This window comes from Bos indicus, chromosome 2 (assembly GCF_029378745.1).
Source record: "Bos indicus isolate NIAB-ARS_2022 breed Sahiwal x Tharparkar chromosome 2, NIAB-ARS_B.indTharparkar_mat_pri_1.0, whole genome shotgun sequence".
In the NCBI taxonomy this organism is placed as follows: Eukaryota; Metazoa; Chordata; class Mammalia; order Artiodactyla; family Bovidae; genus Bos; species Bos indicus.
The window spans coordinates 112986001-113012446 of NC_091761.1; the positions used below are offsets into that span (position 1 = coordinate 112986001).

Consider the following 26446-nt stretch of genomic DNA (forward strand, 5'->3'; position numbering starts at 1 on the left):
CCACCAGGCTCCTCTGTCCATGGGATTCTCCAGGCAAGAATACTGGAGTGGGTTGCCATTTCCTACTCCAGGGGATCTTCCCAACCCAGGGACTGAGCCCAGGTCTCTTGTACCTCCTGCACTGGCAGGAGGGTTCTTTACCACTAGCGCCATCCGGCTCAGACAGTAAAGAATCTGCTTGCAATGCAGGAGACACGGGTTTGATCTCTGGGTTGGGAAAATCCTCTGGAGAAGGAATGGCAACCCACTCCAGTATTCTTGCCTGGAGAAATCCATGGACAGAGGGCCCTGGTGGGTTATAGTCCACGGGGTCACAAAGAGTTGGGCATGACTGACCAACTAACATAGACACACAGAGCCACCTGGGAAGCCCCCAAAGTATGAAACACTTCACGAATTTGCATTTTCATAGTAAGTCCTACATTTTGGGAGTCAATGTAGAACTTACTATTATTTAGATTTTACATTTTTATTCCTTTTGAATTGCCTCTTTCAAATTGTTTCTTTTATGTTATTTACTCTGTTAGAAAATAAACAGTAAACAAACTCCATTGAGGCTGAAGTAGAAGATGAGAATCCGTGCCTGAAGTGAGCTCTGGGGATTATTGCTGGATTTCAATTATCTGGGGATAACTTCTTTCCTGTTTGGACAGATAATTTGCAGATACACAATGTAACTTGATTGGTTTCCAGGGAACATTACATACTGTGATCTACTGGCAAGATTAAGGATTTTTTTTCCTCTAATTCAAAAATTTTTCCATATTTCAATCATTATTTTATAATAAAATTTTTGTATTAAAGCAAGACTCCTCTTTTTCATTATCCACAACAGTTTCTTATTGATTTCTTGCCTTTAAAAAAATAATATCTTCTCTAAAATACTCTAAATCTGATGGACAGTGAAGGGACCTGCAGTTTAGTTTCCTGTTTAGTTATACCATAAGCCTGTTGTCCCACTAAGATCAGTACTCTGTGGTATAGTTCAATAGAGTGAATAGTGAGCTGGTTTAAGAAGTTGTTTTTTTTTCTTTATAGTAGGTTTCTGGAAGGTGGGCTTGGGTTTCCGGTAACGATAATCACACGATTATTTGATTTGTAATGTTACCAGAGTAAAGATTAGGGCCCCAAATACATAGGGTAATGCTCACACTTGATGTATGATTGGAAGTTCATTGAATTTGGAGTAATAAAAATTAATAATATGTACGATGGTTATGTATGATTCCTGATGACCTCTAGATATGAGATGATGTCAGTTCTTTACTAAGGCAGTTAGAGCTGAGCCACTCTTATGTAACCACATGAGAAATAGACAACAATATCTTACAACATGCAAATCTAATACCTTGTACAGAGTACACAGATACAAGAAAAGGAATGTAGAATAAGACACTACTGACCTCAGTTATAGTTTGCCATAATATTGGAGACTTTACTTGAAAAAGCAGAAGGCCTCCATAAAATTTCAACTTTAAGAATTGGAGAGCTTCTACTCATTTTTTTTTATTCCTTTTCTTCACTTTTAATTGAAGTGCAGTTGATGTACAATATTATATAAATTACAGGTGGACAACATAGTGATTCACAATTTTTAAAGGTTATATTCCGTTAATAGTTACTACACAATACTGGCTATATTCCCTGTATTGTATTATATATCCTTGTAGCTTAGTTTATACATAACAGTCTGTACCTCTTCACCCCTTATCCCCATCTTGTTCATCACCCCTTATCCCCATCTTGCTCATTTTTAATTTCTTTCATGTGTCTCTGTTGAAGCAAAAATAAATTGATTAAATAAGAAGAAAAGTATACAGAGTCATATTTGTTAAGGGTATTAACATGGCTACAAAGAATTTCTTTTCTGAGAATTAGATGCTTTCAGACCACTACAAATTGCCTTGGCCACAACAGACTTCCTGTTCTCTTTTATAAACCCTCTGGTCGACAATTAGTAGAGCTCAATAGCATGAGACGGAGCTGAGACTCAACTGGCGCTCAGCCAAGCTCCTCTTCTGGTGGTAGAGTCTTATAAGGGGCCTATTGTCCAGAGATTAGGCATTTGGAAATAAAAACTGTCCTTTTATTTACGAAACAAGACATGCAGGCCTGTGTGTGTAGTTTCAGGTCCATGACATTCAGACATCCTCCACTGCAGCCCTGACACGCTCTGGTTCCTTCTACTCTGTAGTGGGTCATCTCTGTGGCTTTGTCACAGCCACCATTCTGCTGGGGACCGCAGAAGTCGTCATTCCAAGCACACAGCGGCCATTTCTCAATCGGCCAAAGGCCACTGTCAAGAGTCTAAAAAAGAAGTTTCTTTTCCTATCCTGGAGTTGAGCAAAGATTCTTCTGACAGCGTTGTTGATCCCAGCTGCTCAAAAACAGCGGACAATAATGATGGTGTTTAGAATAACCCATCAGTGGAGCTTGAGGAGTCAACAATCCCCTCAATAAGGACTATTAACTAATACTTCATGTCAATTCCAACCTAAGCATGTGTTTTAAAGTAGTCTTCACCTAAATTTCTCAAATTAAAACACTGATACTGCTTTTTATCCTAGGAGAGCAGACATGTAACACTACATCTGTTGCTTGAAATACATTTTTACCCCATTCAGAAGAGTATTGTGATTTTAATTTTTTTTTTAATAGGTGAGCATTTCACATTAATACTTTTAATGTGCTTTCAGGGAAAGGTCCTTCTTGCTTTGCTAAAGTTAAATTGTATGGGAAATGCACAAATGGTGAGCAGTTGCCCATAACTGGACCCTCGTCATCAAACAACCAGGTCAAGCCTGGTGATTCATCCACCATAGTATTTAAGTATATAATTAAGGAACTTTGGAAATCTGTTTCAAAACCTTTTTACTCTTGGACAAGCAAACCACTGAGCAAGTCACTTCCTTTTTTCTGTGCTTCATTTTCTAGGCTCCAAAATGTGTCTCACCTCCTCCAAGGAAGTACATTTTATGTATGGAAAACTCTGAGTATTAATAGATCACAGTGTTCCAACAATAGAAAGATAGTATTGCATTGGGGTCTGCCCTCGGCAAGGACTCAGAGGCTGTGGTCTGAGCTCACTCTCCAGGAAGCATAGGGGAACAGCCTGATCCCTGTGAGGCCTGCAGACAAGGATTCATGGGAGAGCAAACAGAAGCAAGACACAAGACAATCCCCCACAGCCACTCGCCATGGCATCATTTCCAATGGCTGCTCACACTTCTCCTTCATTCTGGGCTCATGCCTACACATGACTTGCCCATTTTCCTTCTCCTTTCATAAATCTTTTTACCTTGTTCTTTCCTAATCTCAGGCTTGATATAGATATCAGTTCTTCTGAAAATTCTCTCTAATTCATCCATCACGCATCTTCTCTTCTTTGAACTATATCATTTACTGTCTGTATCACCCATGAAGTCTGCAGCTAAACTATAGAATATTTTAGATTCATAAGCTTTGCTAGTGATTAACTCAGCCAGTCATTTCACATGTGTGGTTTTGTTTGTTTGTAAGCAAGCCACATTAAATCCCCTTTGGCAATAAAATATTACTACAAATGAAATGTACTGCCATGCTCTTTATTGTGGCTCTGGTATATTGTTATTCTTTTTAAAGAATGATGTACCTGAATGCAGACATATATTTTTATGATTTTTTGGTATCCTGTCTCTGACCACCTACATCACACCTATCTTAACAACTCAAAACATCCTTATCTTTAAAATAGCAGTGTTATTGAAATATAACTGATTTGCCATAAAATTCACCCTTTCAAAATGAACTCAGTAGTTTTAAGTCTATGCATGGATTATGCAATCATCATCACTATTTAATTTTAGAACATTTTCATCACCCCCAAAAGAAACTCCATATCTACTAGAAGTTACTCCCTTTCTCCCTTCTCCCCAGCCCTAGGTAACTGTAACCAGCTTTCTGTCTCTAAGGATTCTCCTACTGTGGACATTGCATGTGGATGAAATCATACCACGGGTATTCTTTTGGGACTGGCCTCTTTTGCTTAGCATAATGTTTTCAAGTTTCACCCACATGTATCAGTACTTCATTTCTTTTTATTGCTGAATACTAGTCCATTGTATGGATATACCACACTGTTTATCCACTTCATTTGATGGACGTTTGGGTTGTTTTCAAGGTTCACTCATGTTATAACATGTATCAGTACTGTATTCCTTTTTATGGCTGAATAATATTCCATTGTATAGACATACCACACTTTGTTTATCCACTCTTCAGTTGATGAACATTTGGGTTGCTTCCACTTTGGATTATGAATAATACTGCTATGAATATTCCTACAAAAGTCTTTATATGGACATATATTCCTAGCACAATCAAGTCCAGAGCAGTCTCATTTTCACATATCCTTTACTGAATTGAAGTAAGCCCTCTAGAACCCCTTCTCTGCAATACTACAATGGTACCACTCACTGTGGGATTCAGGGGGTTAATATTTCTCCCAAATCATGCACCTTATTTTTATAAGAAGCAGTTGGCTCAGAGCATGCTGTTTCGACAGAAACTCTATAGCAAAAATCAAGGTGCTTATGCTTGATTTCTGTCGTCATAGTTACTCTATATCCTTGAACAAGAGCCTTTCCAAATCTCAGCTTCCTTAGCTTGTAAATGAGAGGAATATTCTAACTTAGAATAATCTAGTTTGACAAAGACTCTTACTTAGCTTTTAAATTTCGATCACAGTGTTCTTGCATGAACACCAAGAGCCATTTAAAGTCTGATTTCAGGCTAAGAAACCAAGGATTAAAAAGAGGTTGACATTCCTATAAAATGTTAGGCTGTGTCTCAGTAAGAGACAAAAGAGGAAGAAAATAAACACTCATAGCTTTTCTGCTTTTCCATTTAAGACATATTAAGGTCTGTATTTCTGCTTCCTCTGACAAAATGACCCATGTGGTTGAGCATGGAAGTCCCCACATACCAGGCTGCTTTTTATAGCTAAAAACATTCTATGAAAGAACAAATGTTAAATCACAACTGACTAAGTTCTGCTAATAAGTCATAAAAAATGCAGGATGTATTTGTCAGCCCTGAGACTCTAATTCTGAACTACTGATATGAAGAAAGGATTTGAGAAGATCATGTCAACTCTCTCGACAGGCTATTTTGGAGTGTAATGTAAACCTACGAGTTTGAGAATGCCACTGACCAGTGCTGAAAGGCTAACCTTTCAAGCCGGCTTCTTGATCTTGTTGGTGTCCTTGCTGTCTACAACAGAGCTCACAGACAACTGGGTCAGGAAACTGACGAAACAGCAGTGTGGCTGGGGTGGGCAAGATGGAAATACAGGTGATAGGGTGGCCTTTCCACAGCATCAGTATTGCTTTCGAACCCCTGAACTTTCTTCTTTAAGGTTTTTACATCTCCTAGAAATGATGCCACTTCAGGCTTTCTGTGTCTTTCGCTCAGAAAGAAACTCATTTCTGGCTTTCTCACTTTTTTGTTCTGCTTTTTTGTATCAGCCTCTCCTTCAATGGAATCACTCCACAATATGATTCAATGTGTCCTTGAAACTGTTCTTTAGCTCTTGTTTTTTCCCCCTACTCTCCTTGCCTATTTGTGAAGCCACAGTTTGGTGACTAAGTTCTTCATTTTTTGGTCTTCAGTTTCTATCACTACCAGTTTCAAAAAGAAAGATGAGAAAAACAAGAGTAGCAAACACAGTTATTGAAGGAATACGTGTTTTTGAAATGAATGAGTTAATAAACACATCTAGACTGCTTATTCCAAGAAACCATTATGATGCAAGCACTGCAGAAGATCACACTGCCTGCGTCCAGCACCCACACACCAGAGGAAGTATTTCTACCTCATGGGCCAAGAAAGAGGAAAATACTTCTACTTTGGTGTCTTAATCTAGAAGAAGATTATGTTAATTCAATGTTCAACAATCTTTACTGAACACCCATGAGCCAGATGTTGTGTTGGGTACTTAAAATACAGATATGAATTGATTTCTCCCTTGCCTAGTAACAGCTAGTGAATAAGTACACGGTGTTACAGGGAGGAAATCAGCCTTTGTTGATGGCGGCTAAGTGCTGGTCAGTGAACTGCACGGAATGAGCCTCTGGGGAAGAGGATTATGATCTTAGTGCAGTTTTTTTTTAAGGTTAAGATGTGTCAAAGACGAAAGTAGCATATTAGTGATCTCAACAAAGTCAATGACTTCATTCTCTTTATTCTCAAATTTCATTTCAGAATGGCCTTTTTGGTTCCTAAAAGCACTCAGAATTATATTCTAAATAACCTAAGAGATTTCCCTGGCAAATCCGGTGGTTAACACTCTTTGCTTCCAATGCAGGGGACGCGAGTTCAATTCCTGGTCAGGGAATTAAGCTCCCATATGCCACATGGCACAGCCAAAAATAAATAAATAAAAAATTAAAAGTCTACATGTGTCTGAAAGATAATTCATGAAATAAATATTCGTTTTCTCTTTGCTTGGTGCCAAGTGCCATTCCAGTTGCTGGGGGCCTCACCATGATCAAGACAGGGACATTCCTGCTTGAGGTTACTCTTTGATGGTGAGAAACACGTGACAGGAGTGAAAAAGCAAATTGAGATATTTCTAGGCACTGGTAAGTGTTATAAAGAGAAGCAAACAGGGGATGTGAGTGACACAGGGTGGGGGTGGGGTAATGTAGGTTGGAAATCAAGGATGGTTCTTTGAAGAGGTAGCATTTGAACTGAATCATGAATGAAAGATACAAGTCCCTGTGCAGGGTGCATAAAGGCCCCACAGAGCAGGTGGGCTTGGCAGGTTCAGTGAGCACAAAGAATGCTAGGAGGGAAACAGGACTGGAAGATAAGTACTCAGCAACATCAGGAGTCAGATGAGAAGTTGGATTTGACTCTAAAGGCAATGGGAAACCACTGGAAAGTTTTAACTAGAAGTGCAGCACAGCTGTTGTTGCTATTCAGTTGCTAAGTTGTGTCTGACTCTTTGTGACCCCATGGACTGCAGCACACCAGGTTTCCCTGTCCTTCTTTATCTCCCAGAGTTTGCTCAAACTCATGTCCATTGAGTTGGTGGTGGTGCCATCCAATCATTTCATCCTCTGTCTCCACCTTCTTCTTTTGCGTTTATTCTTTCCCAGCATCAGGGTCTTTTCCAATGACTCAGCTCTTCACATCAGGTGGCCAAAGTATTAGAGTTTCAGCTTCAGCACCAATCCTTCCAATGAATATTCAGGGTTGATTTCCTTTAGGGCTGACCAGTTTGATTTCCTTGCTGTTCAAGGGATTGCCAAGAGTCTTCCCCAGCAGCACAATTCCAAAGCATCACTTCTTCAGTATTCAGTCTTTTTCATGGTCTAATTCTCAGATGCATACATGACTACTGGAAAAACCATAGCTTTGACTACAGACTTTTGTCAGCAAAGTGACGTCTTTGCTTTTTAATATCCTGTCCTGCTTTGTCATATCTTTTCTTCCAAAGAGAAAAGTGAAAGTGTTAGTCACTCAGTTGTGTCTGACTCTTTGTGATCCCATGGACTATAGCCTGCCAGGCTTCTCTGTTCATGGAATTCTCCAGGCAAGAATATTGGAGTGGGTTGTCATTTCCTTCTCCAGGGGATCTTCCTGATCCAGGGATCGAACCTGGGTCTTCTGTATTGCAGGTAGATTCTTTACCATCTGAGCCACTAGGGAAGAGGAGGCGTCTTTTAATTTCAAGGCTGCAGTCACCATCCACAGTGATTCTGACACCCAAGAAAATAAAATCTGTCACTGTTTCCACTTCTTCCCCATCTATTTGCCGTCAAGTGATGGGAACGATGCCATGATCTTTGTTTCCTGAAAGTTGAGTTTTAAGCCAACTTTTTTGCTTTCTTCCTTCATCAAGAGACTTTTTAGTTCCTCTTCACTTTTTGCCATTAGAGTGGCATCATTTGCATATCTAAGGTTGTTGATCTTTCACCTGGAAATCTTGATTCCAGCTTGTGAGTCATTCAGGCCAGCATTTCACATGATGTACTCTGCATATAAGTTAAATAAGCAGGGTGACAATATACAGCCTTGACATACTCCTTTCTCAATTTTGAACCAGTCCACTGTTCCATGTCAATGGCATTATCTGATTGTATTTCCGAAAGCTTCCTTTGAATAAATCAAAGCAAGGCAAAGAAGGATGCAGGAAGACCAGTCAAAGGCTATATCTGGGGATACAAATGAAAAAGGATGATAATGGCTTGGGCCAGCAGTGTACATGGAATACTGCCTTGGTAAAAAATTATCTCCTTTAAGGGGTATCGAGGACCAGAGCAAGCCCTTGTCTCTTGTTATTTCTTCACCATGAGCATTCTTAATCGACTTTAGTTTTCATCCATATTAGGGCACACACTGCTTAAACATGGGGCTTTTGTTTTTCTTGTCAGTCTCTCTTGTCTAGGAACTGCTATTCTATATTCAGCACCTCGTGGGTCCTGAATAAATATTGATTAAACAAACCAAGTGATGAATCATGTCTGCTGCAGTGTGGGTGCTTGGTAACGTGGAAACACAGAAGTAAGCTGGATTCTTCCAGCCATAAGGCACAACCGGAAAGGACATTTGGAAGGAGAGTGGGGAGCTTGGGACTGCTTGCCCTCCTTTCATTCTGAGGAACCACTGGGAAGCCCAGAGAATCCTTACCCATCACTCAAGGATGGGCCTAGGAAATGATACCCTAGCCAGGGAAACGGAAGCCTTGCTGTTGCTGAGCAACACCTCTGAATGTGATGCAGAGTGTGGATGGAGCACACAGTGGCAGAGGGCATTTAAGGAAGGGTTTTACACAGAATCCGCCTGCAATTCAGGAGACCTCAGTTTGATTTCTGGGTTGGCAAGATTCCCTGGAAAAGGGATAGGCTACCCACTTCAGTGTTCTTGGGCTTCCCCTGTGGCTCAGCTGGTGAAGAATCTGCCTGCAATGCGGGACACCTCGGTTAGATCCCTGGGTTGGGAAGATCACCTGGAGAAGGGAAAGGCTACCCTATCCAGTATTCTGGCCTGGAGAATTCCATGGACAGTCCATGGAGTAGCAAAGAGTCGGACACGACTAAGTGACTTTCACTTTTCACTTTACACAGAAGGAGAGGAGAAAACCCCCAAAACAAATGAGGTTGTAATGTATAGTGGGGATTCCCAAACTTCTTCTGTAAAGGGTCAGATAGTAAATCCCTTAGGGCCCTCTCTCTCTGTTGCAATTACTGCTTGTACTTGTGGACAGTCATGTCTGACTCTTGCAATCCCATGGACTGTAGCCCACCCGGTTCCTCTGTCCATGGGATTTTACAGGCAAGAATATAGGAGTGGGTTGCCAGTTCCTCCTCTGGGGAATCCCCCAGACCCAGGGATCAAACCCGCGTCTCCTGCATTGGCAGGTGGATTCTTTACCACGGAGCCGCCTGGGCTGTACCTCTGTTGTAACTCTGCAGCCATATCATGAAAGCAGCCACTGACAACAGGTGAATGAAAAGGGGTCACTGGGTTCAAATAAAACTTTATGGATACCCAAATATAAATTTCATATAATTTTCATGGATTATAAAATATTCTTTTCTCCCCTTCAACTATTTAACAAAATTCTTTGAAGAAAATAAAATAGGGTGCTGTTTTAAAAAAACATGAAAACCATTCTTAGTTATGAGACATGCAAATTTAGGTGACAGGCCACCCATGAACCATAGTTTTTCAACCCCTGCGTTGTAGAGTAGGAACGAGAGAAAACAATTCATCTGAATATTGTTCAAAAGCCGGCAACTTGATGTAATAATATTCAACACTATCCTTTTGTTTGTCAAAACACTGCTTCATGCAAATGAAAATTTAGCTGTTTGTCTAATATGATATTTTCTGATAAGAGCGTGGTGTCCAGTGTCTCTTGAGCACCTGCTAATTGCAAGCTATGCTCCCGTTTACACTCCCAGCTTCATCTATACCCGCTATGTGTTTTCCCTGCACAGACCAGATGAGCTTCTAATGACATGCACCAGGTCATGTGGTGCCCTTCTTGAAACACTCCGGTGACCTGCCACTTGCCTTTCGGATAAAACGCAAATGTTTTACCTTGTCCTTGCTTGACCTCTGACCACCCTCTGGTCCACCCATACCGCTCTTCAATCTCAGATCTCTCCAGGGCCTTTGCAGCAACTTCCTGCAGCCTGACACCCTCCTTCCTGTCTCAGCTTTTAGCAGGGCTGGTCCTCCTTGGGAATTCAGACCTCAGCTCAAATGTCAGCTTGTCAGAGGTGCCCTTGAGCATCCAGTCTAGCTTAGTTCTTCTCCTCATTATTTCTATTACTTGGCCCTGTTCATTCTTCACAGAACTCTTGTCTTTATCCAAATTATCTTGCTAATTAATTTATTTACCGTTCTTTTTTTTTTTTTTTTTGCCTGATTCCTTCTACCAGAAGGCAAGCTTCATTAAAACAAGGTAATTTCTGCCTAATCACTGCTATTTTCCCATTCTGAGATTAATATCTAGCATTTGGTATTAGAGTTTGTAATTTGTTGAATGAATAAAGGAAGGACATTTCATGAGAGTGATAGAGTGTTCCATTCAGAACTGTGCTAGTATTTTACCCCAGTTGGGACTGAGGGTGACTGTGTATGACAGGGTAGGGGGGTTTGGTAAGGGACGAAGAGCATGGTTTTGAGAAATTGGTGAGTACCGGATTTTGGAAAATCCCCTGCGAAACACTTCATTTGGAAGGCAATGGGGGTGGTCATAGAAGGGTCTTTAGCAAGTACAAGATGAAAGAACTGTGTATTTATTGAAATGTTTACCTCAGGAAAATAACAAAGTATGTTATGATATCCTTTGTTTACAGTATTAAGGATAGTGAAGGATGTAATCAGATCAGCCTTTGTTTAAATGAATGTGGAAAGATGCCAAAAAATGAATTCAAATTAATGAAATGTTACATTGCATCTATATGCCTCTGTGCTTATTCGCTTTGTTGTGTTTAACTCTTTGTGACTCCATGGACTGTAACCTGCCAGGTACCTCTGTCCATGGGGATTCTCCAGGCAAGATACTGGAGTAGGTTGCCATGCCCTCCTCCAGGGGATCTTCTCAACTCAGGGATCAAATCCAGGTCTCCCGCATTGCAGGCAGATTCTTTACCATCTGAGCCACCAGGGAAGCCCAAGAATACTGCAGTGAGTGGCCTATCCCTTCGCCAGGGGATATTCCTGACCCAGGAATCAAACTGGGGTCTCCTGCATTGCAGGCAGATTCTTTTCCAGCTGAGTTACCAGGGAAGCCCACATGCCTCTACTCTCTTTTTCAAAATATATATTTTATATCATTTATTTTGGCGTTATAGTATGGCATGTGGGATCTTAGTTCCCAGACTAGGGATTGAACCCATGCCACCTGCAGTGAAAGCACAAAGTTTTAACCATAGGACTGCCATGGAAGTCCCTCTACTCTCTTCTTGAGTTGGGGGAACTTGGAGTAGCTTTTGACATATTTCTCAATAACAGAGCTAGAAGAAAAGGGGCTCCCAGTGTCAATGTTTTGTGTATGCTGTATGACAAAAAGAGACTGTTCATCAAGGTTTACCTTTGGTCTGAAAGAAAAGGAGGATGTGGAATTAAAAAGCGAAACTTGGTTCAACTTTGTGCTAGCAGTTCAGGCCCCGTGGCCTGATCTGACCACGGAAATGAGATTTCTGCCCAAGATAAGTCTCTCTTAAATGTGTCAAATGCTCAAGTGAGAAACATTTAAAAGTCCAAAAAACAGATTGGAAGATTTCTTTTTATTGCCTACAGATTTCTCCCATTACTTTACTCCTTTACTCCCATTACTCCTTTCTCCCATTACTCTTGGTACTTGGAACAGAAAATTGTTGACTTCCAGTTATCTACTTTTTAATTAATCCATGGATAAATGTGAAAAAAATGAACCTTTAGAAGCCAGAAGCCAGATTTGTCCCAAAGACACAAGAAGGAATGGGGGTTTGAGGTTGCATGAGGAAGTGTCAGCCCTGGGGCCCCAGCAACTTGTCAGAGGCTTCCAGGGACAATGGCTGTTTCTCAAGGTTACCTTGAAGTTGCCTTTTCATCTACTTTAAGATGATCAGGTTTGTAATGCTTAAGACTACTTTTAGGGAAAAAAAAAAAAAAGGGAAACATTGCTATCTGCCCATTGAGATCTCTGTTATATAGATATTCATTAATAATTTAAACAGTTTTAGTTGATCAGAGATGGAATGTTTGGGACACTTGGGTGCTCATCATCCATAATTTTACTGTGCGTGTCTCCAAAATGAATCTCCTTTTTATTCATTCACTCCACTACCCTCTGTGTGCCTGTGATCATTGTCCTTAAGGAGACATGTCTCAGATTACAAACTCTTCCATGAAGATACACTTGCCTCCCTTTCCTTGTCCACAACACTCAACAAAGGACAACCAAGATTAAGGGTGAAGTTTTTAAAGAATTGTATCTTTTGTGCCAGGAGATTCCCACCTCTGCTATTGGCTGGTTACAGTTGCTTAGAAGCTTTCAGTTACAAATGGCCTAAGGGAGAAAGTGCTCTGCGAGGCCAGGTAAGTGGTGAGAAACCCAGATATTGCAAAGGATACAAGTACCACTTGGAGCCAGGCAGCACCCCATGCCCCTCCCATCCCAAGAGGCCACTGTATCACTGAGCCTCCAATCTTCCAATATTAGAAGGCCCTTGGGCACTTTCTATCATCAGATATGATGATAGAGACATTACTATGATGATGATAGTTCCCTCTGTGATGATGGTGATTCAGGATGATCACGGGAAGAGGGCTGAGCTCCCCAAGTCTATAAGGAAAGACAGTGACCCAATTTGGGAGGATCTTATATCACCCTGTGGGGCCCTTCTGTACTTGGACGGCTTGAAAAGACAACACTTACTGAAAAGTCGTCACTGGGGAAGAACAGGAGATCTCGAAGGGGATCATTCTGATAGGTCTTTTCAAGTTCTTCAATGACAGTTTCATAATCCAAAGGCTCGAGAAGCCGAGGCTTTTCTTGCTGTAGACAAAGAAAATATCACATTAACCACCGACATGTAAAATCTCGCTTCTTCTCAACATGTGGTTGGAGTTCATTTCTTACAACCATCAAAGCTTTGACACTGTGCAGTCCTTCCAGGGGAGTCAGGGAGACTCCAGGCATCTGGAGCAAAGCCACAGAAGTATTATTTCCAGATCTGAAATAATATGAGATCTTGACATACCTGACATCTCATTCAGTGACTTAAGCTGTTGGCACCGAGCCCCTCATGCACATGGTTTTCAGCCCTGTCACATCCCTGGAGTAGACAGTTGGGTAAACTTGATCTTTGTCAATGTGAAGAAAGGCCTTCTGCTTACTTGCTCTAGTATTATGATTATCATCATCATTTTTGGTGGATTAGATACTTCCTTGAGAGGTCTACTTGGGTCTGTTTCAAAACACTGTCTCCTTGCTAGCAATCAAAGTATTACAGACTGTCTTAGTTGTCACTGAAACATGGATCCTATGTCAGGATTAACTGCTTGGCTCTAAGCCTCTTTGCTGATATAGACAGAAGTTAGGTAATTCTCTAGTAAAATTGAACAACACAATTATTATGGATACAGTGTGGTGAAAATGGAGAAGAGTTTGAAAAAAAAAGCCAGATAATCTCATCACATTATAGTCCTGAAGTCAAAGGAAAAGCACTTCCCTCATAGAAGCTGCCCAAGAGATAAATGCCAGTGGGAGGAAGGTGGTTATTTCATTCTATGGTCGATGTGTTTATCCCAAACAGAACTCACAAAGTGAGAAACTTGGAGTCCAAAAGAAAGAATAAAATATTACAGAAGACCAAGGACACAGTTTGAGTTCCCTTAGCCCTTGGATGAAGCATTCATACAAACTAAATAAAAAGAGATGATTGGATTATTTGGGGGCTCCTGGAAGCTAGAGTGGTTGCCAAAATATGCATGCTACAGTGGTCTCATCAGTTCAGTTAAGTCACTCAGTCATATCCGACTCTTTGTGACCCCATGGACAGTACACCAGGCCTCCCTGTCTATCACCAACTCCCGGAACCTGCTCAAACTCATGTCCATGGAGTCGGTGATGCCATCCAACCATCTCATCCTCTGTTGCCCCCTTTTCCTCAAAAATGAGAAAAAAAATTTGTTTCATTGGCCATGTCGATGACATAAATAGACTCTTTCCCATCAACCCCATGCCTCCCTACTCTGCAAAGCCACAGATTTAGCTTTAACTTCTAGAGCCTTCTTTGGAAGATCTGTGCTGGTAAAGCTCCAGAAACTGTTACTGATATTTTAGTAATTGCTAATGAGCTCCTCAAAGTAGCAGTCAATGTTTTTTCCAAATACAAACAAAACAAAATGTACCACAGTGGACTAACAACAAGGATTTCTATGTGCTTTCTGCATTACAGTCAAACCAAACCCATTCTACAATGCTTAAGTAAACTGAGGACTATGAAAAATGAGTACTCACACTGGAAGGGCCCTTCAATTAAGATTGCTGATTTAGCAAATGAAAATACAGAACTCCGTGTGGAACTGGGAGAAAAGAAGAAATGTAGTTGCCTGACATAACCTATTTAGTGAAAGAATTTTCAAGTAGAAGATACAGAGATACTATGGTATGATGGGTGATTTTTTAAAAAAAGTCCTTCTTGCATCTTTCCCCTGCCTTTTGATATGAGTATTCTATTTTAGACTTATTTTAAGTTCCAATTGCCTATTTTCCCAGGAAATTAATTCCAAGGAGCAGAGATTGATAGCTCAAGAGGCAAATGTAGGCTCCAGATGTTGCTTTTGGCTCACTAATTATATTTTTAGTTTGTTTTGAGTGTCTTTGAGTAGTGGTATATCATTACAGGTCAGCAATAGTCCTCAATAACCTATCGCCTCTTACCCTACAATGTCGCATTTATTTTTTTTTAACTTTTTATTTTATATTGGAGTATATTTGATTAACAATGTCCTGTTAGTTTCAAGTGTACAGCAAAGTGATTCAGTTAGGTTGTTACATAAAGTTGAGCAGAATTCCCTGTGCTATAAGTAGGATCTCAAGGGTTATCTGTTTTTATCCCTATCCCTCTCCCTTTCCCCCCCTGTTAATCATAAGTACTCTAAACCTTTGAGTCTATATCTGTTTTGTAACTAAGTTCATTTGTATCATAATGTCAGATTTACATTGCCAGTCGCCCCAATAAGCCTTCAAGTTTGAAATACCTGGCTTATTCTGGAACTTCTTCCCTTTTCCCCCAATAATCTGTTTGTGTAGGAAATGTAGCAAGTAAAACAGAATGCATTATAGAAGAGTTAGGGTGTCTTATCTCTGCCATCAACTTGGTTGGTTACATCCTGTTTCCTCACTTTCTTCAGCTCAAGTGTCTCATGTCCTTCCACCAACAGATCAGGATGTGACTACTTACACTTTCTCTTTTCTCTCCCTTCTTCACACCAGTATGAACAGGAGTGTGAGAGCATGGTTTGGTGCACATGGCAATTTATTGGTTAAGGCAAATGACATAAGGATGTTCTAGAAGGTCTTCTATAATCTTCTCACTATCCATCTAATTTTATCTCCCATTAGTCAAAAATTCGAGCATTAATAAACAACCCCATGTCAAGGATATCTTTCAAAGAAGATAATCTTTTTATCTATTATTTAATTATACTAGGGTCCAAACTCTATCTAAAATTAATCCCACATAAAGTAGTACAATAGGAAAATCAAAATTCACAAATCATGGGTTATTAATAAGACCACAGGAAAACTAAATCCTAAACTCTTCTTAATATACACAATAAATGGCATTGCCTGTAAGCATCTGTTGGAAGGTATATTTTTATCTATTCATTTCAGGCTCTGACATGTCAGACAATTAATGAATGACATTATTAAACCTTTCCTGTTTAAAATGTTGCACCGAGGTTGTCCTGACATGGGGCTGCAAAGCCTAGCAGCTCTGTTTCATATAATTTATCAAATTTTGGACTCTGCGGGATAAGTAAAATCCCATCTTTCCATAGAATGTGCTAAATGGTGTGTAATATTCAAGATGTTCAATGTTTAATTATTTGGAATATATGAGGTTTATACATAAAAATCGGAGAAGGCAATGGCACCCCACTCCCGTACTCTTGCTTGGAAAATCCAATGGACGGAGGAGCCTGTTAGGCTGCAATCCATGGGGTCGCTAAGAGTTGGACACAACTGAGCGACTTCACTTTCACTTTTCACTTTCATGCATTGGAGAAGGAAATGGCAACCCACTCCAGTGTTCTTGCCTGGAGAATCCCAGGGACGGGGGAGCCTGGTGGGCTGCCGTCTATGGGGTCGCATAGAGTTGGAAGCGACTGAAGTGACTTAGCATACATAAAAATAATCCTGATACAGTCCATAGTACCTAGAGCCTGAGATTTGGTGATACTTGCCAAGGATGCTTTCTGTATCTGTGATGGTGAGAATCCAGGTTACGCAATCCATAGTTCTCTCTGGATCAAGAGAGCTGTTGGTTCTGTGTTTTGGTCAAAGAGACAGATGTATACAAGGATGATGGGATCAGTTAATTTCTCTCTACTGCTTTTACAGAGACGTTGAGTGAAACTGGGAACTGAGCAGCATAGATTTATAGCTTTACAACGGTTGGGTTGTCCCTCCTGAATTTAATGTGCTTCTTGCTTTTGGAAATGCACCAACTGGGAGAAGGTATGTGCCAAGATTACTCTGAATTGGATTGGATTTTTATAGTGCTTTTTACTCTTACTCTTTTCCTCTCAAATGAGTAATGAATTTCATTAGCTGTTCTAAAAATCACTCGAGGCATGGGAAAAGGCACCCACCAGTGCCCATTATTATGTGGCAGGGCCAGTGCTATACCGCTGTGGGAATAGGGCTATTCTCCTGATATGGTATGAAGACATTTGTTTGGTCTACCCGCTCCAAACCCACAGCTCTCTTCCAATTCGACTTCACATCAGAAGAATGGGCTCCTGTCATGAAAACAAATGCTTTCTTCCCTGCTCCTTATTCCACAACTTCTCATGGAACACCAGCACAAGTTTAAGCCTTGCAATTGGTAAACTTGCCATCTTGGTAACAACCAAGGCTGCCAGGAGCTGTTTACTGGTCCAAGTAAGCATTGTCCATGCTTTAGCTAAAAATTCTAATTTCAGGAACACAGTGTTCCATCACAAAGATCTGAATTATTTTCATAATTATAATTCAAAATCAAATGAGTATAGAAGTACTTAGACACTGAAGATCTAAGCATTTGAAGTATGTGATGCATAAAAAATCCAGTGACTTAATGTTCAACCTAGACCTTTCTCCGGAATCCAAGAAAGAATCTAGACCACCCAGCCTTGTTTTAGGGAGATATGAATATATTATATGAATATGAATATATTATATGAATATATAAGCTGAGATGTAACAGAGAGTGTAACATGCACTCCAGAACCAGAATTCCAGTGCTCCTCATCCTGGCATTGAAACTTACAGGCTACAGAATTTGGAACATGTTATTTTAGTTAGAATAACTGTCAGTCCTAAAGGAAATCAACCCTGAATACTCATTGGAAGGACTGATGCTGAAGCCGAAGCTCCAATACTTTGGCCACCTGATGTGAAGAGCCAACTCATTAGAAAAGACCCTGATGCTGGAAAGATTGAAGGCAGGAGAAAAAGGGGGTGGCAAAGGATGAGATGGTTGAATGGTATCACAGACTCAATGGACATAAGTTTGCACAAACTTTGGGAGACAGTGAAGGACAGAGAAGCCTGTTGTGCTGCAGTTCATGGGGTCACAAAGAGTTGGACACGACTCAGTGATTGAACAACAACATCAGACTGTACCTCTAGTTTCCCAACCTGTAAAATAGACATTTTAGTAGGAGCTACATCATAAGATTAAATGAGGTAATATTTGCTATGCTCTTAGAACAGCACTATACCCATAGTACTTATTATATAAATGTTAAGCAGATAAAGGCCACGAGTTTTAAATTTTCACTAGTCATAGATTTAAAGCACTTTTGTAAATTTAATGGATACAGAGAGCAAAGAGTAGGTATTCAATAAATAAATGTTGAGTAAATAAGTTTTTATGATTTCATCTAGGACATTAATTTTAAATAAATAGTCACACATATAATCTAAGATGAAACAAGAATACCTTTGCAATATTCCCTTTGTAACAAGACAGAGAAAATATATTTGCCTTAGTCAAAGAGAGCTAAGAAAGGCAGGCAGGCTGGTGGAGGCTCTATCTAAAAAGACATTGAAAATAGGATAGGGGTTGGAAAAAAAAAATCAATGAATAACCGTGTGGTACATGCCATGATTCCCCCTTGTAACTTTTCAAACATTCAGTAAAGTTAATTAAGTCACAACATTTTGCATGTTGTGGGAGAATGTGAGGAGGCTGGAGTCTATGTTCAATATGGCATTGCTGCAAAAGGAAAGGCAATGAAAGGAGCTCACATTTATCCTGACAATGGTTCTAGATTTTCACATATTGTGACATTAGAATTTGAGTTCAGAACACCTAGATCTTTGACAGGTAATAAAATCTGAAGGACAAGGACAGCTAAAAACGTGAAACAATAAATGATTAAAGGTAAGGAATGACTAGGAAATTATGGCACATCCATTCTAAGAAAAAATATATATGTTTGTTCTAAGAAAAAATATATATGTTTGTTAAAACAAGCAAAATTTCTTAGGTATTGTTGCTAAGTAAAAGTGGGATTAAATACTGCACCCTGAATAACTGCACAAGATTTTAAAAATTTAAAGAAAAAAAAACCTAGAAATATATATCCATATATTAGCAATTTTATTTAGATGGGATGTAGGATTTTGCTATTCTGAGTTTTTGCATTTTGCAAATTTTCTTTAATGATCATTTGGTTCATCGTGGTGAAAATGAACTTCGTCTTTCAAAACTCTCATGCTTCTGTGAAAACACTGGGGAGTTGCTTGGTTTTAAAAGTGTTTATCCTTTGAAAATCCACCAAAGAGGGAAACTAGAAAAGTGCATGAAGTTGAACCACTAACAGCTTCAAGTAATTAAAAAAAAGAGAAATAAAACACTGGTGATAGGAGACCAGGGAAAATAACTACAGATTATGCATGTGCTTCTGGAAGCTAATGTCAGCAAGAAAGGGAAAAACAATTAGCAATTTATTATCGAAAGTATTTTGAGCTCTGTAGGGAACCGTAAACACCTGGTAAGTTTCTTAAACAGTTCTGTGCATTGGACCCTCCTGTAAAGGATCAGAAGTCAGAATCTCTAGTTGGAAGCCCAGGGTCTTTTACCTCTCTGCTAAGTTAACTTGGACAGTCATTTAAATTGAGACTTAGTGAGACTGACTCAAATCAAAGAGCAACTTCCTGGTTTCTGCAGTGTTAAAAAGATCAAAGAGAAGAAGTATGTGAGGGTGTTAAGGGAACCACCAATGCCAGGCGAATACAGATTTCTCTTTACTCAAAAATGATTGAAAATAACCACACACGTTTACCCCAAAATATATCCTAACATCAACGATACCAAACCAACCAAACCAATGATACTAAATTTTTAATGTGCTAGAAACTGTCTTACATGCTTTTAATGTTTATTATCTAAATTTCCTTTTGAAACAAACCTTGATATTTAGTGATTCTATTGGAAGCAAAAGAAGTAATAACATAAGGAAAAGCACTGAAATTAAAAATAGGGCTGTGTCTCCTCTGTGTATAATATCTTCTGAATCAAGTCAGGCTGCCCTATGCCCAGTAGGAAGAAGAAAGGCAATCTACCTAATTATGTATATCAGCAAATGAAAGTGATTTTGAAATCCTGCCTTTTATTTTCCTTGAGAAATCAGCCTAGAAAAAATGTCCTTGTATTTATATTTTCAGATCGAAAGGAAAGGATTAAATTTAGGATTAGTTTAGCATTAAACTCATTAGCTTTGCCAAGATAAATATCTGTACAACAATCAAAGTCAGAATTTCTGTCTGGAGCTCTAACGTACATACATGCCAAGATAAATATCTAGACAACAATCAAAGGTAGAATTTCTTTCTGGAGCTCTAACCTACACACATGCAAGTCAAGTTTGTTAGCAAGAGAGAATTAACAGGATGGCTAAGGGTTTGAAAGGGGTCTGATGGGATGAAAAATGGAGAACAGTCTCCATAGCAAACCCCTTGAGTTTGGGGCCACACATTTGTGCTGTTCAGTGTATTTAGCGAGCCAAACCTTGGTTACTCACCATTAGGGTTACTTTAGTTTGTTGATCTAAACTAGTTGCTCGGTTCTGCTTTTCAAAAGAATCTTATCTTTTCAAGAAACATTATCATGCAAAGAGATTCTCCCCCTACCTTTGAGATACTTCATATTTTTTCTGTGACATGCAGTACCTCCTGTGATGTTAGTCCAGACTTCTTCTATTTTCCTTGATCACCCCTGTTACTTTCAGATATACGAATCTTTATTCTAATTTGAGTATTTTAACAGAATTAATTCTGTATCTGAATGTCTTCATCAGCAACAAAACTATTCATCCTGGCTAGTGACCCAGAAAAACAAATGAAAATAGCATTTACTTCAGGACCAAACAGAAGCCTCTCGTAGGGCATGAGATGCAAATTAACATTGTCTTCACATTCTGACACATAGACAAATAGCTAAGGGTGAGGATCCACAGGGTCTTTAGACAGACCTCGGAAAAAAAAAAAAAAAGAAACCAATCTCTATGTCGCCAAAACAAACTAGAAACAACACAGCTGTTAATTAATTTCAGTGTTATCAAGATAACGGATTACATTTCTTAAAGGAAATAAAAGATCTAAATGACACACAGATTTGTTAGATCTTAAGTTCATCAGGACCCTTTGGCCTTTGTGTAACTGGAATGGGACCAACTTCCACACTATTTGTGTTTAAAACAAACAAGAAAATTGCAGAGAGCCCGTACAGCTGGATCCATGGCCACAGCTGCCAGCCTGTGGTTGTGTGACAGATTTACTTCAGCCTTTCATCAAAGGGAGTTCCACTAGACAACCTCTCAAATGTTTGAGTTTCAGAAAGCAAGACCAGCTCTTCTTATGGAAAAGGAAATGATTAAGTAAGGAATAAGCCATCTTATGCTGACCCTTTAACCTTTTCTCTGTCTTCAAGTGCACAGTTTCGTGAGAATGGAAAAACACCAGCTAACTCAAAGTTAAGAACTGTACAGCTGGGTAAACTCAGATTAAGCTGAATTTGGAAATGGTTCCCTTGGTAACAAAAATGGACAGCGATCTCGGAAGAAATCAGCCAGGAGTAACTCTTTAAATGTCCTAGTCCATTTCAGTGAAATAAAGCAGGTTAAACTTGTTGTTGGCAAATAGGATGATTAATTATAATTTTCTGTGTTAGTTTTTTATAGTTAGAAAAATCAGGATATTCTATTTCCTGCTTAGTTGCTCAGTTGTGTCCGACTCTTTGAGACCCCATGGACTGCAGCCTGCCAGGCTCCTCTGTCCATGGGGATTCTCTAGGCAAGGATACTGGAGTGGGTTGCCATGCCCTCCTCCAGGGTATCTTCCCAACCCAGGGACTGAATCCAGGTCTCCCACATTTCAGGTGGATTCTTTATTGTCTGAGCCACCAGGAAGCCCTGCAGTTAGAAAGTCAGGATGTTCTATTTTATTAATTCATAAATTCATTAGGAAAATCAAGGAACTGAAGAGATTTATAGGATCTATGATGGAAGGTATACTTTCAAATTTAATTTAAATCTTCTCAGTCTTATTTTTTTAAGGTAATTTGACCACATATACCTCTTAGTATATAAAAATTCACTCATTTTTGTTTAGCAAATGAAAAAAATAAAAGTGGCTGCTTCTTCGCCTAACACTGGTACTTGCAAAGAAGTAGAAAATATCCAAGAAGATCTAAATCAAATTAAATTACATGTCTCACTTAGTTTTCTAGAAACACTTGAAAGATAATAAATATCATTAAAAATACATCATAACCAGGGAAATTAATGTCTTTGAGCCAACTGCCTGGATTTTTAGATTAATTTTCATGAAGTCTGTGATGAAAGCTGCCATCAGCTGAAACTCTGACACTATTTTAGTTCTGTAACAGTCACACAAATAAACTAACAGGTCAAATGTGAGAGGTATGTGGGTATGTGTGTGCGTACATAAACACATATACACGAATGTAAATACTTAACAACATGAATTATATACGTTTAATACATTTTTCCCATAATGATAGTCACCTTATTCTTTTATTTCCTTTCTTAACCTTTGGCTACTTGAAACTGAACATGCGGAGTGAACATTTGCTGTTTTTTGACCTAAGTCAGAAGGTTAACAATTTGTCTGCCATACGGGAAACCCTGGGTTGAAAAGATCCCCTGGAGAAGGAAATGGCAACCCACTTCAGTATTCTTGCCTGGAGAATTCCAAGGACAGAGGAGCCTGGTGGGCTACAGTTCATAGTGTAGCAAAGAGTCAGACATGACTAAATGACTAACACACACATACACACATATCCATCCTGCTTTCTTCTGGTATCAGCATGTAAATTTCCTTCTGAGGATGTACTTCCTCCTCCTGTATAAAGAGCAGTGTTGGTGGGTCTGATAATTAAAAGGGTCCTACTTTTCTGTGGTCGAGGACACGTGACCCCAGCCCATTAAAATCTTTTCTCCAGAACTCTGAATCGTGCAGGAGAGACGCCAAAATCTCACAGGCAGTCCATTAGTTCCAAACACCAAGACCGTTCCTGTTTCCCACTGCCCTGAGCTGCTCTAAGTCCATTCCTGTTCTTTGCCAGCCTATCCCTTCATTCTTCCTTCTGTTTCCTTCTCTGGATATACTTGTTTACCAGAGAAGGTTTCCTCTGCTTGCAATTAAAGAAATCTAAAATGAAATACTACAAGAAGTGGCACCAACAATAAGGGACTACTATTTCCTCAACTTACCTTTATTTGGAATTGAATCATCTTAAAGGAGAACCTCTCCTATAGTCAATGACTTTTTGAAGTACAGAATGTAGGTTTAACAAACTCATGTATTACTAATGAAGTCTCATGTCATCTTACTCTATAAAAAATACATCAGACATCACACATGCTGAGAATGAGAGACAAATACCTTCTTGGCTTTCCAAGGTGATAAATTCAGTAAAATTTTCATCTCTAATTTTCTACTAAGCATAATCCATTTTAATCATCCCTCTCCTAATCACCAGAGCAACTGGGGCCAAAAAATGTTTATATTCACATTTGCTTTCAGTGCTGACACTGTCACAAACTATAATTTTTTTCTCTGTAGGAGGTGCCAGATTGCACTGGAAGTTGTGTTACAGACAACCAACTAGGTGTCTTTAAGCCATTGCTGGCCCTGTATCACCTTCCTTCTTCTGCCATTTTCATCTTAAAACATTTGCTATATTAAAACCAATTCATATATTTTTACTTGTAGAAATAACATCTGCACACCGAACAATTTAATACTAACTTTAAACACTACCATTTAAAATCATTTACCCCATATATGCTAATGGGTATCTCAGCTGGTAAAGAATCCGCCTGGAATGCAGGAGACACTGGTTCAATTCCTGGGTTGGGAGTTCCCCTGGAGAAGGAATAGGCTTTCCACTCCTATTCTTGGGCTTCCCCAGTGGCTCAGAAGGTAAAGAATCTTCCTAGAATGCAAGAGACCTGGGTTCGATCCCTGGGCTGGGAAGATCCCCTGAAGGAGGGCATGGCAACCCACTCCAGTATTCTTGCCTAGAGAATCCCCATGGACAGAGGAACCTACTGGCTACAGTCCATGGGGTCAGAGAGTTGGATGTGACTAAGCACAGCACACATTAATGATGGCTTTTATTTTTCCTACTATTATTATCATGATCAAGTGGAAAGGCCTATCATAAGCATTTAAAACTTTCTCTCATTCAATATTCCTATTAAACTTAGAAGAGATGGTGGGGAGGGGTGATTTCGAGAACTAACCAGCTAATAAGAGAGCCAGACCTTTCAGTTTCACTTCCTTGACCACTGGGGAGATCAAGAAGAATCTGAGTTTAAATCAATATCTAATAGTCAATGACTTAATCAATCATGTCTATGTAATGAAGCTTTTATAAAAACCCCAAAGGATGGGGTTTAGAGAACTTCTGAGTTGGTGAGCACATGGAGATCTGAGGGAGATTGGTACTCTTTCCCTATACCCTGCTTTAAGTATCTGTTCCACCAGGCTGTTTCTGAGTTATATCCTTTTATACTAAACCCATGATCTAGTGAGCAAAATGTTTCTCTGAGTTCTGTGAGATGCTCTAGCAAATTAGTCAATCCCAAGAAGGGATGATGGGAACCTGTGATTTATAGCCAGTGGATCAGAAGGACAGGTAACAACCTGGACTTGCAACTGGTGTCTGAAATTCAAAGAGTGGGTGGTTGGAACCTCCAATGTAAAATGGGTTGGTCAGAAGCACAGGCAATAATCTAGACTTACGGTTGGCATCAGATGTGGGATGCGGGGGCTGCCTTATAGGTCTGAGCTCTTAACCTGTGAGATCTGATGCAATCTCCAGGCAGACAGTGTTAGAACTGGGTTAAATTTAGGACACCCAGCTGGTGAGTAAGCAAGGAAATAGATGAGTCCCAGGCTGAGCAGCTGGAGTTACTCCCCTGTGGACAGAGACTCCAAAATAGGAGGGAGAAGAAGCTGAATCCTCCCACATAAGAGATCAAAGACCACACATTCCTTATTCTTGAAGTGAAGAAGATCTTCCCAACCACACATGTGCAGAAAGTCTCCTTGGACATCAAAAGAAGGGGGTGTCACCCCATAGTAGGTGATGTCAACCTTCCCATAGGCCTCTTTGCTGGAATCTGTCTTGCCTAAGAGATATGTGTGCATACCTGGAAGAACTCCGAGATACACAAAACACAGACTCAGGAACAAATAAAACAAGATGATTGGCCAGAGGAAACCAGGAAGAAATGCCCCATAGAAGTGATTAAACTACCATGAGGGCACGATTCTCCCTCTGACCCTACTCGTGTGTGTCTCCACAAGTACTGTACTCTTTTTTTTCTCTTAATAAACACCTTACTTATTTCACTACTTTCTGTCTCTGTGGAATTCAGGGCCAGGGCCTTGTCATTGCCTATCTGTCTTCGCAGTCACTAGACTAGTATTTTGAGCTCACCCTGCCTCAGGCTGACTTCAGTCTCCGGCTGGGAACTGAAATCCTGCTTCAAGCCACAAAAGGTCAAGGCCACCCAAGATCAATGCTGTAGAAAATGTCTTGGTGTGGGGGAAACCGCAACACATTTGGTGACCGGAAGTGTCAGAAAGGAAGTGTTCTATGTGAGCGGTAAAGAAGACATATCAAAGAGAGAAAGGCGGCAGTTTTTCCCATTGAGAATGCTAGATAACATTTGTGTCAGAAATCACAGTGGAAACGGCCACCAACTGAGGGAACCTCTGTTTAAGGAATTTTGTACCACTGTCATTAGGGAAATTAAAGAGTTGGGGGATCATGGTATTACTTCCTGTCCACCGTACCCCTCCCCCTCTCTGGCAAACGGTCTACTTCCTGATCAGCTAATTGTAAAGAGCATCGTTATGAAGTCAAGCTTGGCCCTGTTTGGCAGTTCTCTTCTTGGTCTCTCTCTGGATTTCACTCATCTCCCTCTCCTGGCACTCAGCCTTGAGGAAAGTAAGGGCATTTTTGGTTCAATTGCAGGTACTAATCCTAAATCCATTTAAAAAGCATCCTCTCTGCATCTCTGTGGCACCTGGGCTAGCTGTTCCCCATCGCTACCGCCACAGGCAGAGTCCTCAGATCCAGTTTCAACTTACACTTCTCCATTTCTATGGTCTGGATTGAATTCAGATCCCCCGTTTAGTCCTGGTTCATGGCTTCCTTCTGCCTTGTCCGTTTATAGCATTCATCCCTGCTTTATGCTGTATTTCAACCCTGATTCAGTCCCATTTCATCATTTCCTGGAACCATCCTCTTGGTTCCTGGGTCCCCATCCCACGCTTCCTTTCAGCTAACTGGTTCATTATAAAATAGGCCCAAGAGGTAACAGTGAATGTTTGTATAAAACAGTATCAGTAAGTAAGGCAATACAGATGATCAGGGAGAAGCTGTCCATGTTAACGTGGAAGAGTAAAGACAAAACGCAGACTTGAAAGAGAACAGGACAAAATGTAATAACACAATGTATGTGGGAGATAGGTTAAAGTCATTCAGATTACATCCTTTGTAGCTTTCTACAGTTTTAAATTTTCTATTAAAGTGCTAACAGGCTAAATGACTGCTAAATGACTAAAGAGGAGGAGAAATTGTCATTTGTATCCCCAAATTTCCAAACATTTTGAAATCCTGCAGATTAATTAACCACAAGCTAG

General features: G+C 39.9%; 1 protein-coding gene across 9 annotated transcripts in view; it reads right to left on the reverse strand.

Annotated features, from left to right (window-relative positions):
- Positions 1–26446, reverse strand: part of DOCK10 (dedicator of cytokinesis 10) — a 304825-nt gene that overhangs the window by 164514 nt on the left and 113865 nt on the right. For all 9 annotated transcript variants that reach the window (XR_011562013.1, XM_070773197.1, XM_070773206.1 and 6 more), the window contains exon 2: positions 12920–13039. Coding sequence is in view for 8 of the 9 variants with exons in the window: in XM_070773197.1 (XP_070629298.1) it covers positions 12920–13039 (120 nt within the window). In the remaining variant the exon portion in view is untranslated. The remainder of the gene's footprint in view (positions 1–12919; positions 13040–26446) is intronic.